Raw genomic sequence first — 19,593 nt, 5'->3', positions numbered from 1 at the left:
AGGTCTCACCTACATATACTACCTTCTTTCATAATTCTTAAACCAAGTGTTAGTGCTGATTAGATTGCACTCAGAGCAAAGTTCTGCCAGATGGCTTTGTCTTTCTTTCCTTTCCCTCATTCCATATTCACCTACTATTTTTCCTTCTCTCCCTGTTGCTATCGAATTCCAGTCCCTCATCATAACTAAATATTCATCTCTCTTAACTATCTGAATAGTTTATTTTATCTCATCATACATTTCTTCAGTCTCTTCATTTGCAAAGTTAGTTCAGGATGTATAACCCCCAGGACAACGGGGAAATCTGGCAGTCTGGGAATTTTTTCGACTGGGGAAAACCCGGGAATTTTTAACAATTTAGGAAATTTTTCATTGTTCTAGTTTTCAGTTAAATTTAATTTTGATGGGTAAGAACTGACACTATAACAAAGAATATTACTGTATCCTCTATTGCAGAATGATACTGCAGCGATAAAACATAAAAAAAATAAAAAAAGAGAAAACAAAACAATAAAACATAACTTGCAAAGAAAACACAGTGCACACAAAAGTGTCTGCCAACAACAAACTGCTTCTGATTGGCGTGATGTCAAACAGTTTACATTAGATTCATTTGAGCAGTTGCCAGTAGGCTCATGTGCAGTTGTGTTGCATATGAGCAGTACCTTCTTCCTTTTTGAAGAGTGGTTGTTACCTATATCGGCAGTAGCAACAAGGAGCCATATGCTACCAGGAAAAGTTTTTCTGGTGTGCCCAAGCTGTCTGATCCACACATGTGCGAGCAGTCTGAGTTACAGTGTGGAGGGGGGTAGTCCCACTTGATCCATGTTTACGTTTGCGATTTTGCTGATCGCTCTTTGTTTACAGCTCTCATGACAAATGAAAACAAAACGGATTTCTGTGTCTGCGAGCTACCAAGTGGATTAAAATACATTCACATGATAACAGAATGCTAAAATATGTTGTTAATTTCAGCTTTCTTGTTTCCATGTTATTGGCATTCAAGCATTATTCGCCTTGCAAAACAATGAAGTTATTTTTGTCGGTTTGCTAAAGAAATTTGGCTTTTATTAATCTTCCCCTGAGGCAGTCAATTTATTTGAAACAAAGTGTTTCATTCCATACTATTGGCTAGTTCCAACTGTTTGTCGAATTTCAAGTGCACGTTTTCATCTCCAGGCACATATGACATTAAGCCATAATAAAGAATCAAACATGAGAAAATTTACATCCAGAAAACCGCACTGAAAAGCTTAATATCAGGTTGGGGCCTACTTCATTGTGAATCTGGACATACAAATGTGCACCTTTAGCTGAATTATGCAGTTTAGTATGGTTTATGAAATTCCAATGCTCTTGGAGTATCCTCTGATGGCCTGTTTCTTTTATGACATAATGTAAGATCTCTTAATGCTTTATATGTATTGAATATACGGGCTTCCTACGTCATCGTAGCTGCGTACGTGCTGTAACACCTTTTTTTTTTTTGGCACTCTCTGGAAACTGCTGAAATGACCTTATTTCTAACAGGTAGCAGGAAGATATTGCAAATGGTGGTTTGAAACACATTACTATCAAAGTAAATTTTTGCTTTTGCACTAGATGAAATATGTTACATATGAGAACATGCGAAGAATTTCTTAAACCACAGTGTGTTTGACTCTCATTTAAAACTTTGAGGACCAACCACTTAGAATAATTTTGAGTCCTGAAAACCAGACATTTATGTCATTATTAAAATTTTACTGGCAAATTGGTGTGATGTATTTTACAGTGTAACACAGGCAAAAAAAGACCAATATTATAAGTAAAAACTTATCTTTTCTTGTAGCTTATTGATCTTATTAGAGACCAATATTATATGTGAAAGCTTAGTTTTTCTTGTAGCTACACTATATATATTACCTTAAACCATTAACTTTTTCCTAACTGTGTGCTAGCACTACTTAAAAGTGAGGTTGCTAGTGGCTGGCTACATCACATGCCTTATGCACTGAATATCTGCTGTTATTGTCTGGAGAGATCATGTGGCATAAGCTATTATTGGCTTACAAAATCGCAACGCAATCTTGATTTCAATGCTTTGGAAACTATTGTGCTGTTTTTGGTGAAATTCGAATTTATAATTTAGTAATACAAAAATATGCAGCGTATTGGACTATAAAAATATGCAGAGTACATGTTGCTCACATCAAAGACCTTTCAAAAAGTGTTCGTAGTCATCCCCCCCCCCCCCTCCCTTAAACTGCCAGGAAGTTCTATGTCGATATATAAAACCTTAACCATTTGAAGGGTTCATAAGTTTTACAGTTCCGAAGGAAAGTGTACTGTCACATAACATGGAAAAAGTGTATTTTTCACCCGGAGAAACAAAAACTTTTTTTAACCGGGAAATCCGGGAATTTTTTTCACCATGTCCACATATGCACCATGACTGAAGGTTTGAGGAACTTTGACCGTTTGCTTGCGTAATGAAATGAAACACCTGCAGCTGTTCTTTCAATGTTATTTATTATATAATTATCAATTTCGGTGATTCAGAGTCCATCTTCAGAACTTAACTGACACCGAGGAGGTTAACCCCAGTCATACACACGATTCTATCAGTGGTCAGCATCTTTGAACTGGATTCTGTAGACTGTAACAATGATGATATGTCTCGACCAGTTGGTAGTTGCCAGTTGATGATTGGAGACACATCATCATTGTTACAGGCCATGGAAGCTAGTTTGTTGATGTTGGCCGCTGAGGTAACATGCACACAATTGGAGTTAATCCCTCAGTGTCAGTTAAGGCCTGAAGGTGGTGCACTGAATCTCCAAAACTGGTAGCTATATAATAAATAACAGCGAAAGGACAGCTGAAGGTGTTCCATTTTATTACATTGTACTACAGTGGTGGGTGTGGGCTTTGTGTCTATCTTGTTTTTGCTATACTGTTCGTAGTAGCTTGCCTGCATTCCTATTTTGTTATTAATTATAAACCTACTCCTGCATTACCCCTATTTGATTTTGTGTTTATAAACTTGTATTCAACTGACCAAAAGTCTTGTTCCTTCTGCTATCGAACTTTACTAATTCCCATTGTATCTAACTTCAACCTATCCATTTCCCTTATTAAGTTTTCTAACCTACCTACCTACCCAGTTAATGGGTCTAACATTCCATGCTCTGATCCATAGAATGCCAGCTTGTATTTTTTATATAATATTTCTACTTCTTCGTAAGGATCAGTAACTCCAAAAATATATCTTAGCATTCCTGTTTTAAACATGCAAGTAAGATTTTTTTCAGCAAATGTAACTTTATATCAGCAGTTATTTTGATACTTGTCAAGACATCATTAAAGTTTAATTATTATTTTGCTCGTAAAGTTACTTTCCAGCTTTTATATTTTGTTTCAGTATTACAAAAAACCAAATAAGTATGTTTGGTACTTGTATTGTAACATGACAGTCTCCACACAATTTAAAGTGCATTGTGTATACTCAGTCCTCTACTCTTTCTAATGAGCTATAAGTTATCAAAAGGACTTGTTGCAAATATGTAACTTTTGAAGCTAGATGTTTCGACAGATTGTTTTTCAGTTTGCATTCTGTGATACATTGGATGGCGTTTCAGTTATTTGTCAAGGATGTGGTCATTATCAAAGTAAATAAACTATCATCTACAGTTAAATTCTTTCTCAAAATTTTATCTTCAGATATTTTCATGCTGCAAACATGGTTGTGGTTAGAGTTCATTGGAAACTTTTCTTTCCTTTATTACTGTGTGAGAATATTAGCTGTACATTATAAAATTGTGTAAACTTAAAAGTTAGAGATAATATCTTGATATTTGTTTCATTTCTTTGTGTGAGGGTGTTACATGGCAAAAAATTGAGCACACTAATTTATTTCGAAGAGCCTATTACATTTCTGTATGTATAGCACTCCCAGATGATTAAGTCTTAAAAAACACAGTATACAATAAAATGTGAAATAGCACATCCGTGTATGTTAGCTTGACATGTTCTGTCCATTGTGACAAACGTTTGCATAATGTGCTACATTTTATCCACTAATGTGGCAACTGGGCATGAGGCTCCAGCTTGCAGTGAACATGTTTTGTAACAATTTTAAGGTCAGAAGATGACAGCAAAGCCTGTTGAAACCATTTTTCGAAAACAAATAAGTATTTATGCAATCTTGGATATAGAAAGTTATTTGCCATGGAATGAAGCAGATTGTGTTATGTCAGGGAAGGTGTCACTATTCAAACTAACATTGACATTATGCTGTGTTACATGAATAGTGCTTTAAGTTTATTGAATAGTACTACACTATAACAGTAGTATTTAGCAGATGCCATGTCACGTCTTCAGAAATGTATAATGATAAAAAACAGTACAATAGCTTGAGACACACTAGTCAGTGAGACTTAGGTTTAATCCACATATCAGATGAAAGCCTATAGGTGTGACAGATTAGACAGCCCTTGTTTGAATTTCATATGGTTTTCTGCTATCACCTAGGCAAATACAAGGTTTTTTTTTCCCAAAGTTGATCTCAGAAACTCAATACACAGTTATGATAGCTGACATACAAACAAACTCAATTTTTTGATGGTTTGATGACATTGTAGCATACAGTTATTTTCTGTAACTGGGAAGAACACACCACAAACATGATAGAATACATTACCACACATTTATTAACCAGCATGACTCAAGTTACAGTTATCAGTGGTGTAAGAGATTTTACACATTCTTTTGAATTTAAATTGTTCATTTTCTTGGCTGCGGTATCCACAATTGTTGGAGTGTGTTTCCATACAGCCTTAGAATTGGCGTTGCCGTGAACATCACTATAAACATGTTGCATGTGTGTGCAATTCTACAGGTTATATTCAGAAATGTAAAATTGCTAACTTCACAAAATACAAAAACGAAGTATCCTAGTACTAAACTATCAGTGAGTCACAATTGGAATTGGTCATCTCATACAACACCTAGGTCTAATAATTCGGGCAATATGAAGTGAAACAGTCACATAGACTGTCATAAAGCAAGTGGCAGACTTAGGTTCTTCGGTGGTCAGTCTGCCAAGGGGAGTGCTGGTGCTGCAACCCATTCTGCACAATTGCTCAAGTGTGAGGGGTTGAAATAAGAGGATTAACAGGGAATCTTTAAACGTACATAAATGTGGTCAGAACAAATAGTTAAAAGGTAGCTTATCCACGAGATAGTTTCGCAGAAATGCTACAAGTAGCCTGGAACGGCAGATGCTTGTAGTTATAAGAACCAGTGAGGAATATATTACAGCCTCTTACCTATCCTTTCTGTAGGGACTGTAAAGCAGTGACTAGACTAGTAACCGTGAGCAGACGAATTTAACTGTGCTAGTCTGTTCAGGTCCAAAACTCCTAAAAGAAGTATTCTTTTATCTTTTTTATCGTGTGAGGTATTTGTAAAAATCATTGATTTGATTTGTAATTCCAAGAGCTGTCAGTGACGCAGATATCTGATTGTTAAAACAGTTTTTTGCAAATGGTAGTTGTTACATATGCAGTGTTCAGGCCAGTATGACCCAAAATAATCTCTTTATTTGATTTTCTCAAATTAGCATTTTTTGTGACTTTTTTCCATGCTTGTATGTTGACAGGTTTAACTTCATATAGTAATGCATGCTCATGTAGGCTCATTGTCCATTCATCTTTCCACCATTCATAACAGATCGATGCACTTTTTTCTTAGCCTACCGGTACTTCATTTTTGTCACATCTGCTCATTTCACAATTTTGGTAATTCACGCCTATGTTTGAGTATTTAAATAAGAATGAAAGAAACTGAGCATTATTTGTCATGTAGTGTACATGTCTTCAAACAGAAAAAAGAAAATTAGAGACGTGACAAATTGTGAAATGGCGTTTCAAATGAAGTCTTGTTCACTCTTAAACTTAAGTCTGTTCTTACTTTCTTTCTAAAATACCAGACACTATTCCTGTTTCGAATAATAATTAGTTCAGTCACCAGGAATGAGTATTAAACTAAAACTGATTGTTAGAATAGAAAAGTGAGTTTATTAATTCTAGTAAACATTATAGTTTGGAAACTTACATTTGACTTTAATTTTATTTACATGGAAATTCAAAATTATAGTTATTACTGGTGTGTACTTATGTTTAACCTGTTGTAACATAAATAACATTAATATTTTTTTCAGAATGTTGACGATATAGAAGAAAAATTAGTGAAAGAGTCAAGCCTATTAAAGTCTCAAATTTTAAAGCAGATACACAAGAACACAGGAGTCAACACTTGTGATGTAAGAAATGAACAGAAAATTCTTAATGAACAAACTGAAATAAATGAAAAGCTAAAAAACATGGATGAGAAGCTAAAAAACGTGGATGAAAAGCTGGATAAAACTTTAAATGAACTGGCAAATTTGACAGAAATGGTTAAAAATCTGTCTTCAAATCAGGAAACTGTCTGTAGAAAATGTTCATGTCACTGCCAGACCACGCAAGCAACTGCTACAAAAAGCAATGGCAGTACAGCAATAAATAATTTGGAACAGATAGGAGTTCCGGTCAGCTCTGATGAACAATGTTCAGAAACAAAGAACTGTGTTGTAGACTCTGAGAAGAAACACTATTCACTAAGGAGGTCTTCAAGGCTAAATAACATAGGCGCTCAGTATGCATATGAGAGTCTTAGGAAGAGTACCAAATTACTTACAACTCCTCGACATGGATCAGCTAAAAAGACGAACACCCCAGGAAGAATTTCCAGAAAAGTCATTGCTCAGTTGAACGATTTGTATGGTGATTAAGTACATTGACATTGACATATGGGTCATTCCATTGTTGCGGGTGTGACATTTTGTCCTACTTTTCACGCGTAAAGTTATATTTATTTGTACTTCAGTTGTCAGAGTAAGGGTAACTTTACTTTAATGAATAGAATAGCATGTTATTAAGTTCCTGTAAAAAATTTTAGGTTTTAATTTTACACTCAACCTGCTAAAAAAATCGTGAAGAAGTGTTGCGGGTGTGACAAATCTTTACCCTTCATTTGCACATAGAGGTGTTCTTCAGTTATTTTGTCTTCTACTTCTGAATCAGGATGATTGATAATTTTTTACACAGTGAAGAAAGGAGTAATAAAATACAAGATATGATAACTTTTATTCACAGACACTTCCAAAACACAACATATTTTTTTCCTTCATGTTGCGGGTGTGACATTGCGGTTGTGACACACAGATACATCAATATTATTGAGTGTAATTTAAAACAGAACAGCAAGAAAATACTTTATTGTTTACAGCCTTCCCAAGTGATCTTTTGGAACTATATGATTTAGAGGGTGACAATTTTCAAGATGAAGTGGGAATTTGAGCAGAAATTTTATTCTTTTCTCGATGCCTCCTTTGTCTTTTCCTATCTTGCATATGTTTAAGCTTCTTTCGATCATCCTGCAAGGCAGCTTAATTTTTTTCTCTCCGTAACTTATCGTTTTTGCGTTCCTTTCTAACATTGCGTGATACTGAATTGGAGATTGCATCAGTTTTTCCCTAAACTTACAGCACCTTTCAGTGGATGACATGCTTGTCCCATAATAAATTACAAGAATAATACTTTCAGCTGGTTGATAATAATAACAATCACAGCAATAATATCAACAATGATAATAACTGTGTCTGTTGTTACAGTAAAATTTCCTTGTTACAAAGTTATGGTATCATTGTAACAGCTCTAACACTTTGACATCTCACACCCGAAACGTGTTTCTTGACATGATAGACTGTTTCTACAAAAAAAAAAAATTATAATTCAAAGTTGTATCCCATGAAACTAACTTCACTTTTACAAACTTTCAACTTTACATTACATGAAACTAAACTGATAAATAAATAAGTCTATTTCTGTGTTGTGAGTGTGACAGAAATTCCGTATTTTGGTTTTTTGAAGATTCAGAGCTTATTTACCTGTATTATAAATGTAAAACCACAGCTACAGCTTCACAATTATCCAGAGAGTATATGCACAATACATGGACATTCGACTTCAAAGACACTAGTCTGTAGGGCTGCTAACATTTCACATAAAATTTTACAATTTTTTTCCCTGACACCAAAAGTAAGTTTGTAACTGTTTTACACCTTTCAGGCCAGGATATAATGAAAACTGGGATTAGTTTCTGCTTCCTTGACCTTTTGGCTACAGAGAGATATGTCACACTGTAAGATCTTTTAAACATTATTTTTTTTTATTATTATGAAGGGTCCTTTCACATGGAATGAGCCATATGTAAATGGCTGAAGTTGTTGAAAAAAGACATATAATACATGTTTTTGCTATTTTTAGTTCTTTTTTTAGATACTGGATATGTAAAATGATCATTGTGTAAAATAATTGTGAAAAACATTGACGGAGGTTTAAATGCTTAAATATGTGGACGAAATTTAAAATCCATTTGTTTTTACTCCTGTTAAGGTAACTTTTACAGATCTATTTTTAAAACAATAAATTTAATTTTGTAAATATGTATGAAAGTTCTAATAAAACTCACCTTTATTAAAGAAAAATGCTTTGTATACATAATTTTAGATTATACCCTTGCTGAGGAGGGGAGCAGGATCATTTGTAATTTTAAATCCCTTTCCTCCTATGTTACACAATATAATACAGTAAAGGCCTAAGCAGTCACTGCAGTAAAGTCTGTGTTACGTGTGGTTATACACCAGACATCAGTCAGTGATAGGTGAGTGGTTGCCATTCTTTATATCTGTTTGTCATCTCCATCGTGGAATTTCCAGTTTCATAGTATACAGTTAAAACTATTCAGACTGGCATATAGTGACAAATGTTCAAACGGAAATAGTTATTAGTAGAGCCCTGATCTGAAGGTTTTTAACAGTGCAGTAATATTCCAGCAATTAATATGTGTATCTTGTGATTATAACTGTAATAATATTATGTTTAAAAGTTGAAGCTGTGAAATCGGATAATATGAGAATCAGAAGGGCTTCTAATGAAAATGCTGCGCCATATACTACACTCAATGACAGAGTTAATAATAGGCATCCTTTTAAGTTATGAGAGGCAGACGGTGTTAACCTGTGATGAATGACATTTGGTGGAAGGCTTTATGACATTTGCTGAGTGGGGATTTCCTATGACAGACATTTGTGACATAGGTCAAGATTATTCAAGTAATAAGGAAGATTTATAGATAACAGACCAGGAAAGGAATGGGTAAATATATTCATGCTACAGAATAAAATATTAATGAACTGATTATGAGAAATTGTACAAAGATCAAGATGTGCCATACCAAGAGAGATAAGGGACTATTTTATCAATCTAAAGGAAACCCTCCAAGATGTGCCACCATCCAACATATTTAATTTTGACAAACTCAGTTCTACTGATGACTTGGGAGTCAACAAATTTATGGTAAAACGTGGAGCAGATTCCAGACTCCTGTCAAGCATCAGTTTCATGATTTGTGCATGGCTGAAGTGGTCCACCTTATGTAGTGTGTAAGGCAAAACACATCTACGTGGGACGGTGTGAGAAGAGCAGTCTATGACTTAAGTGCTAATGGTTGGTTTGACTTGCGGGCAGTTATTCAGGAGACTTTAGCTCCCACATGTAAGAAAATTTGCCGGGTGCAAAATTATAATTTGAGAAAATCTGTCCAGTCATTTGTCTTTGGAGGTAATTAACCTTTGTGAAGAAAAGACATAGCTTTTGTTTTACCACCTCCAAACTCGACACATCTGTCAGCATTTGGATGTAGCATATTTCAGATATCTGAAGAGGGTGCAGACAGTTTTGGCGAGAAGAGAAGCGGTGCAAAGCTGGATTGCGAACTTCACACTTCTCTTACTACAGTTGACTTTCTTGAAACTTTTAGCCGATCCTCTTCTCTGGATATATGGCCACACACACACACACACACACACACACACACACACACACACACACACACACACTAGAAATAACTCAGTAACCTCATACTTTCAGTTCAGGTTTATTTTCATCTTCACAAATTTCACATAAACATACAAATCCTTGTAAGTCATAGTTGACTACACCCGTTAGATACAAGGGTCACTCCAAAAGAAATACACACTATATTTTTTAAATACATCTTTTATTCTACATGTTTGAAAGTCTTACAGTGTGTAGATACATGTTTTAGGAACAGTATTTTCATTTCTCCACATAATTTCCATCCCTCTCAACTGCCTTACGCCATCTGGAACCAGTGCCTGTATACCCGCACGGTAAGATTCTGGACCAACCTGTTGGAGCCACTGTTTGGCAGCTTGCACAAGGAAGTCATCATCTTCAGACCTTGTTCCACGAAGAGAGTCTTTCAGTTTCCCAAGGAGATGATAGTCACATCGAACCGGGTCAGGCCTGTAAGGCGGGTGTTTCGGTGTTGTCCATCCGAGTTTTGTCATCGCTTCCGTGGTTTTTTGACTGACATGTGGCCATGCATTGTCGTGCAACAGCAAAACCTCCTGCTTTTGCCAGTGTAGTCAAACACAACTCAGTCGAGCTTGAAGTTTCTTCAGTGTCGTCACATATGCATCAGAATTTATGGTGGTTTCACTTGGCATGATGTCCAAGAGCAAGAGCCTTTCAGAATCGAAAAACATCGTAGCCATAACTTTTCCAGCAGAAGGTGTGGTTTTGAATTTTTTTTTTCTTGGGTGATTTTGCATGATGGTACTTCATTGATTGCCTCTTCATCTCTGCTGAAAAATGATGGAGCCATATTACATCACCTGTCACAATTCTTCCAAGAAATTCATCTCCACCATTCTCTTACTGTTTCAAAAGTTCGTTGCATACCGTTTTTCTTGTTCCTTTGTGAGCCACTGTCAACATCCTGGGAATCCATCTGGCACAAACCTTTTTAACACCAACACTTTCAGTATTCTGCAAACACTTCCTTCCCCTATCCCAACGTAGTGTGACAATTCATTCACTGTGATGTGTCTGTCAGCAGTCACCAATTCGTTAACTCTCTGCACATTGTCTGAAGTGTGTGCAGTAAGAGGCCTGCCGTTGCGAGGACAATCCTCAATATTGCCGTGCCCGCTTTCATAACGTAACCTGCTTGCCCACCAACTAACTGTACTGTGATCGACAGCAGCATCTCCATACACATTTTTCAACCTCTTGTGGATGTTTCCCACTGTCTCGTTTTCACAGCACAGGAATTCTATGACAGCACGTTGCTTCTGACGAACGTCAAGTGTTGCAACCATCTTGAAGACATGTTGTGACAGCGCCACTCAAGGGAACAGGTTGAACTAAGTTTGAAAACAAGCGGGAAGGGTGTATCTACACACTGTAAAACTTTCACGCATACAGAATGAAAATTGTTTTTTTTAAAAAAAATAGTGTGCATTTCTTTTGGAGTGACCCTCATAAAATTAAACATAATCACATTTTAACAACCAAATAATTTATAGACGTCCCCTGCGTCTCACTTCATTCAGAGCTAAGCTATGAAGTAAGTCAAAAGTCTATAGACAAATGTTAATTTTTTTTACAACAATCACATTCACTAACACAGCAAAGAGTAGCATTTAATTACTCCGTGTCCTCTCCTACAGTGTCTGTGGCGCTTACGGCAATACTTGTCGGTGCTGCTTGTCTGACGCAACTCCTGTCTTCCCATGATAAACGTCAACCCTGCACACACAGGGTTGATTAAATTCGATTCAGTTTTCGTTCCATAGACCCAAAAATGACATGATTCTTGTGGGTGTGGAACATGTCAGAAAGTGTGTCATAAAAACATTTGAATATAATACTTACTTCCCTGATCATTTGTCAAGAGAGAGTCGAAAATGAGTTAATACAATGCAGTAAACTAGAACAGCTAATATTTACAGAATTAACACAGTCAGAATGAAACACTGTTATGCACTATTAATAAATTTATCATACGCAAAATACCTAATCCTGACTGTTGTGACCAAGTGTTGTCAGAACTGAAATCTAATAGATATTTTTACATAAGCTGACTTAACAGTCTCTGTTAAGATATTCATCTATGGAGTAGAGGGAGTTGTCTATCAATAGGTCTTTCAAACTCTGTTTAAACTGTGATTTATTTGAAACCAAGTTTTTAATAGTTGCTGGCAGTTTATTTTGTGTGTTTCTGAATATTGGACCCCTTTTTGGACCAAGGTAAGTGATTGTAGGCCTTTATGTAGATTCTTCTTATTCCTAGTATTGATACTGTGTACTGAGCTATTGTTTGGAAATAGAGATGTATTACTTGCAACAAATTTCATTAAGGAATAAATATACTGAGAAGCAGTGGTTAGAATACAATGCTCCTTGAACAGGTTTCTACAAGATGTTCTCGAATTTACACCACAAATGATTCTTATCACACGCTTTTTCACCCTAAAAACTTTTGCTCGGTTTGATGAGTTGCCCCAGAATATGATCCCATACGACATAACAGAATGAAAGTAAGCAAAGTCTGCACTTTTTTTTATATTTCTCTCTCCTACATCTGACATCATTCTCATGGCAAATACAGACTTGTTTAGGCGCTTAAGCAATTCTGTGGTATGCCCTTCCCAACTGAATTTATCATCAAATTCTAATCCCAGAAATTTAACACTGCCAACCTCTTCGATCTTCATGTCTTCATACGTTCTTCTCATGCTGGAAGGAAATCTCTTACATGTTCTGAACTGCATATAGTGGGTCTTCTCAAAGTTTAATGACAAAGAATTAGCTTTAAACCACTTATTAATGTCAGTGAAAATTTGATTAGCAGCTATTTCTAAATCTGTACTTGACTTGCTTCTTATTGCAGTGTTTGTATCATCTGCAAACAAAACAAACTTTAGCATCTGGCAATGTAACAGATCTGAGGTCATTAATATACACTAGAAAAGGCAATGGACCAAACATGGAACCTTGAGGAACACCACATGTAATTAATTCCCAGTCAGATGAAGACTGACTGCTTACTGCACAGGTATTTTGCAATGACACCCTTTGTATCCTGTTAGATAGACAAGAAATTGCTGGTGACACCATAATACTCTAATTTACTTAGGAGAATGCTGTGGTTCACACAGTCAGAGGCTTTTGACAGGTCACAGAAAATGCCAGTAGCCTGTAATTTATCTAATGAATTAAGTACATTCTCACTGTAAGTGCAAATAGCTTTCTCTATATCAGAGCCCTTCAGAAATCCAAACTGTGACTTGGACAATATATTATTTGCAGTCAGATGCTTAAGGAGGCACTTGAACACAACCTTTTCAAAGATTTTTGAGAAAGCCAGCAAAAGTGAAATTGGTTGATAGTTTGATGGTATCTCTCTATCCCCCTTCTTGTAAAGAGGCTTAACTTAAGCATATTTTAGCCAGTCTGGAAATGTTCCACTGATAAGAGATTGATTACACAAATAATGTAAGATAGAACTTAACTATCATGAGCACTCTTTGATTAACTTTGTTGATATGTTATTCACCGAACCTGATAACCCCAAGCCGTCAGTAATAGAAATGTAGTAGTTGTTTAAGAGGTTTACAACACTAACTATATTTGTTACCAAGGTTTCATTTATTAGAGCTATCTGTTCCTCTTCCTTTTTGGCCCCACCTGTCTCTCTCTTTATAATATCCCATACAGTTTTTATTTTGTTACCTGATGTGATCATCTTTTTCTCATAATAAAGCTGCTTTGATTTCTGGATTACTTGATTCAATATTTTGCAGTACTCTTTGTAATGCATTACAATTCTAATCTGAGCTGTTCCTAGATAGTAGAGTGTCTCCTTTTGGTCCCACATGATATCTTTATTCCTTGTGTAATCCACAGTTTATTTTTTGGCTCGTGTGTGAGTTGAATTACCTTAAGCGAAAAACAATTCTCAAAAGTGGAGGCAACTTTGTTAATGAATGCTTTGTATTTTTAATTTGAGTCAGATGTATTGTAAACAATTATCCAGTCCACGTCTTTGAGCAATTTCCTGAATTTCTCAATTTTTTACGTATTTATTACCCTCCTGTACTCAGATTTAGTAAATTTTTTTATCCTGACAAGTTTCAACATTTAACACAAGATGCTGCATGTCATGAGCAGATAGCCCATTTACTATTCGTTTTGTGATCTGACTTTTTTCCCTAGATTTGTCTACAAAGATATTATCAATAGCAGTCTCAGAGCATTTACATATCCTAGGAGCAAAGTTCACAGTAGGAACTAAATTGAATGATAGTGTTACTGACTGCAATAATTGTTCACTGACAGGGCTTTTCAATAAATCCACATTAAAATCTCCAGCAACCACTATTTCCTCTCTCTCTCTCTCTCTCTCTCTCTCTCTCTCTCTCTCTCTCTCTCTCTCTCTCTCTCTCTCTCCTATGAGGTGGGACAGCAGAGGTTCCAGATCTTTTATGAAGAGGTTAAAATCTGTGTATTTCTACTATTATAAAGGACTTATTATGAAATACTACTTCTGTTGCACAAGCTTCTAAGTGCTGCTCTGAGCAAAATTTATTAATATCAGTATTCTTGAAATCATTACAGTTTCTGACAAACATGGCAATTCCTTCTCTCTCCAACATTTAACATATCTGTACCAGTGGTCACATGATGTTCAGAGAGGCAGATTATATCAACTGGTTTGCTCAACTCTTAATTCTTCAACACAAATAAGCAACTCATTAAGCTTACCCTGTAGTCCCCAGATATTCTGATGCAATTGTGATAGCTGATTTTGTGCACTGGCTGAATTATGACCGGATGAACCTAATATACCTGCCAATTTTTGAGTATCTTTAGTTTCAATCGGAGGCTGACTGAATTGTGTAGATTAAAATTTGCTTTCTGGCTGCCTGTTTTATCAAGGTGAATGTCATTTTCGGTTTGTCTCTGAACAACTTTCGTTTCTGCCCTTCCTACCCTGAAAATATTGCTGATCTGTCGCTTGTAACCACTGGTATTTTACCACTTGTGACAGCGCCCCCCCCCCCCCCCCCCCCCCCGCTCCCCCTCCCTAAGTTATTTGCTATTAGCCCAGACAGTTTTCCCTTCCCTTCCCTTTCCTGTTGAGGTGAAGGCCATGCCTAGTATAGTCCCACCTGCTGATAGACCCAACAGGAACCACACCGATATGAGACCTCATACCCGATCCAAGCAGCCGTTCCACCTCTAAATACCGAGCGAGGTGGCGCAGTGGTTAGACACTGGACTCGCATTCGGGAGGACGACAGTTCAATACCGCGTCCGGCCATCCTGATTTAGGTTTTCCGTGATTTCCCTAAATCGCTCCAGGCAAATGCCGGGATGGTTCCTTTCAAAGGGCACGGCCGACTTCCTTCCCCGTCCTTCCCTAATCCGATGAGACCGATGACCTCGCTGTCTGGTCTCCTTCCCCAAAAACAACCAACAACACCTCTAAATTAACTCTCCTAACAGAAGAGTTTAAAAGAGGCCGGTCATGGCGACTCAGAACAGAGACAATCCCAACAACATTATGTCTAGTTGCTGAAGCTATCTTCACCAGGTCACTCTCAATTGAATAATTTTGGTTCTATCTCTGCTGTTGACCGCCCCACCCACTATTACCACGGTGTCTTCCTTTGTGAAGTCTTAACAAAGTGAACCTACATCCTCTTATAACCTGACCCAGACTTGCACTTGAGGTAAACAGGCTCTCTCTCACACTTACCTTTAAAATATCGCGTATTCAAGGCAGCAGAAGGTCGAGTGGTTCCGGAATTTACGTGTAAGTTCTCGAAATACTACATATCCCCCCCCCTCAGATCGAACACGCGGTATTTTATACATAATGGTTATGTACATTGATATCGTACCTAGTATCCACATTTCAAAAGTAATCATTTACTGCATAAATTTATATACATCTTCCATTCCTCCCCCTGCATAAATCCTTCTACTCTATGGAGCAGGCTTAAGATTGTTGTCTTTCCACTAATTCTTTACTCTACTTTGTTTTTAGAACATAAGCTTCTATTTATAGTTTCATTCCACATTACTCTTACTTATAAATGGTGAGGACTTTCTCTTCACTTCCAATCGTAAATTCCAGGTGTCATGGACATTTAAATATTACATCCTGTATTCTTAAGTTTTTGTACATTTTTCCTCAGTACCGACTAGTATCATTATTCATAGTAGTTTGTATTCTGGAGGAACTTTGGGCAAATGAAAGTGATCTTTCCGATACTCATAAAACATAATTCTAGTGGTATATAGAATTCAAACTTAACAGAATAATCCCTATAAAATGTGCGACTTGTCACAATACTGTCCATTTCCACTTTCGGAACAGTACGTATACCTTACATATGGGTTGACCCTATGAGTGCACTCCCTCCTTACGTTTCAGTAGGTACGCCCCACTTGATTCCTATGTTCCTATGGTACAGGTCAATCTCCTTCTTAGTGCCCCTGTCCGAACAGTACAGATCAGCCTTTCTTAGATCTGCCTTTTATACTCAGTAAATGCTGGGTGCATTCCCCTATCCTTTACGAGTAGGCCTCATGGTTCATTTCCCTAGTATACATCTTTATGTACACTATAATGGAATGTTTTCTGGTAAAGTTACAAATCTATTTTACACCTCAACACCACTTCTTGATACTTCATTTAGTCTCCGGAGTGCTCCCTTTCTTTTCAACTTATACATACTTGGTATATACTATGTCTCCATACACCATTTAATATATAATATGTTTACTTGGGTTATAAGGATCCCACTATCCTACAAATCGTCAGAACATTTGTTAGACTGACATTCCTTAATAATTACCCCCATTGATTTCTCTCTGACTTACGTTCTTTTTTCTTACTCATGCCTCCGTCTTATGTATACTCGGAAATGGTTACAGTTCTTATACATATATGATACTGAATCGTCATAGTTCATTTTATATATATATATATATATATATATATATATATATATATATATATATATATATATATAAACGAAAATACGTGCATCCTTTTCCCCTTGACGGTTGTCCCCTTTTGATGTGTAAGATCATTGTTTGTGTAATCGAATTTTTTGTGTGTTTGTGCAGCCTGATTCTTCGGCCTACATATACAGGGTGGTCCATTGATCGTGACTGGGCCAAATATCTCACGAAATAAGCATCAAACGAAAAAACTACAAAGAACGAAACCCATCTAGCTTGAAGGGGGAAACCAGATGTCGCTATGGTTGGCCCACTAAATGGCGCCGCTGCCACAGGTTAAATGCATATCAACTGTGCTTTTTTAAATAGGGACCCCCATTTCTTATTTCATATTCGTGTAGTACTTAAAGAAATATGAATGTTTTAGTTGGACCACTTTTTCGCTTTGTGATAGATGGTGCTGTAATAGTCACAAACGTTTAAGTACGTGGTATCATGTAACATTCCACCAGTGCGGACGGTATTTGCTTAGTAATACATTACCCGTGATAAAATGGACCGTTTATCAATTGCGGAAATGGTTGATATCGTGTTGATGTATGGCTACTGTGATCAAAATGCCCAATGGGCATGTGTAACGTATGCTGCTCAGTATCCTGGACGATATCATCCAAGTGTCCGGACCGTTTGCCGGATAGTTACGTTATTTAAGGAAACAGGAAGTGTTCAGCCACATGTGAAATGTCAACGACGACCTGCAACAAACGATGATGCCCAAGTAGGTGTTTTAGCTGCTGTATCAGCTAATCCGCACATCAGTAGCAAACAAATTGCGCTAGAATTGGGAATCTCAAAAACGTCGGTGTTCAGAATGCTACATCAACATCGATTGCACCCGTACCATATTTCTATGCACCAGGAATTGCATGGCGACGACTTTAAACATCATGTACAGTTCTGCCACTGGGCACAAGAGAAATTACGGGACGATGACAGATTTTTGGACGCATTCTATTTAGTGACGAAGCGTCATTCACCAACAGCAGTAACATAAACTGGCATAATATGCACTATCGGTCTACAGAAAATCCACGATGGCTGCGACAAGTGGAACATCAGAGACCTTGGCGGGTTAATGTATGGTGCAGCATTATGGGAGGAAGGATAATTGGCCCCCATTTTATCGATGGCAATCTAAATGGTGCAATGCATGCTGATTTCCTACGTAATGTTCTACCAATGTTACTACAAGATGTTTCACTGTATGACAGAATGGCGATGTACTTCCAACATGATGGATGTCTGGCACATAGCTCGCATGCGGTTGAAGCGGTATTGAGTAGCATATTTCATTACAGGTGGACTGGTTGTCGAAGCACCATACCATGGGCCGCACGTTCACCGGATCTGACGTCCCCAGATTTCTTTCTGTGGGGAAAATTGAAGGATATTTGCTATCGTGATCCACCGACAACGCCTGACAACATGTGTCAGCGCATTGTCAATGCATGTGGGAACTTTATGGAAGGTGAACTACTCACTGTTGAGAGTTATGTCGTTACATGTATTGCGAAATGCATTGAGGTTGATGGACATCAGTTTGAGCATTTATTCCATTAATGTGATATTTACAGGTAATCACACTGTAACAGCATGCGTTCTCAGAAATGATAATTTCACAAAGGTACATGTATCACATTGGAACAACCGAAATAGTATTCAAACGTACCTATGTTTTGTATTGTAATTTAAAAAACCTACCTGTTACCAACTGTTCGTCTAAAATTGTGAGCCATATGTTTGTGACTATTACAGCACCGTCCATCACAAAGCGAAAATAGTGGTCCAAGTAAAACATTCATATTTCTTTACGTACTACACGAATGTGTAATAAAAAATGGGGATTCCTATTTTAAAAAAAAAAATGCAGTTGATATCCTTTTGACCTATGGCAGTGTCATCTAGCGAGCCAACCATAGCGCCATCTGGTTTCCCCCTTAAAGCTAAACAAATTTTGTTCTTTGTAGTTTTTTCTTTTGACGCTTATTTCGTGAGATATTTGGCCCGGTCACAATCAATGGACCACCCTGTATAAAATAAGTTGTAGGTTATTGGAAACCACGGAAAATAAGGAGAACTTCAGCGATAGAAGTATATGAATGTGGAAAGAGGGAAAGATAGACCAGTATTCAGATGAGAAGTAAGAAAGGAAAAAGTAGAAATGGTTGTTAAGATCGAAGAAGAGAAAGAAGATAGCCCCAAAGACAGGAAACACCCCCCCGCCCCTTCCCCGCGATTCCTACCTCGCTGGTACTTGAATGAGAAGCCGGAGGAGGTGTGGTGTCAAACGTCTCCTACAGAATGGACATTCTCACCTTCACCTTAGACGATCCCAGAAAAAAATAAATAAATAAATAAATTGGCAGACCCTACGGAACGGCAAATGGTGAAGAATCAGCCACACTCGTTCGCGAGAGTTGTTTGGAAAGTGTGGTGTGTGTTCTGTGTTAGCCATGTTTGTACTTACACTACCCACCCCTTCCAAAAACTTATATAAAGCCTCCCCTACACATCACATCTCATAAAGGTAAAATTATGTATCGGGTTATCACAATTGTGTAATGATTCAGACAAAATCCCATTTTCTATTAATCTAACATTA

At 37.1% G+C, this 19,593-nt stretch overlaps 1 protein-coding gene across 3 annotated transcripts in view; it reads left to right on the top strand.

Annotated features, from left to right (window-relative positions):
• LOC126411844 (uncharacterized) overlaps window positions 1-8,506 on the top strand; it is a 180,331-nt gene extending 171,825 nt beyond the window's left edge. For 2 of the 3 annotated variants that reach the window (XM_050081398.1, XM_050081396.1), the window contains exon 9: window positions 6,203-8,506. In XM_050081398.1, coding sequence (XP_049937355.1) covers window positions 6,203-6,814 — 612 coding nt within the window. In that variant the 3' untranslated portion in view covers window positions 6,815-8,506. The remainder of the gene's footprint in view (window positions 1-6,202) is intronic. The other variant, XM_050081395.1, reaches the window with a different exon arrangement.
• The last annotated feature ends 11,087 nt before the right edge of the window (window positions 8,507-19,593 follow it).

Source organism: Schistocerca serialis, chromosome 1 (assembly GCF_023864345.2).
Source record: "Schistocerca serialis cubense isolate TAMUIC-IGC-003099 chromosome 1, iqSchSeri2.2, whole genome shotgun sequence".
NCBI classification, from domain to species: Eukaryota; Metazoa; Arthropoda; class Insecta; order Orthoptera; family Acrididae; genus Schistocerca; species Schistocerca serialis.
This window is presented reverse-complemented; position numbering and strand designations above follow the sequence as displayed.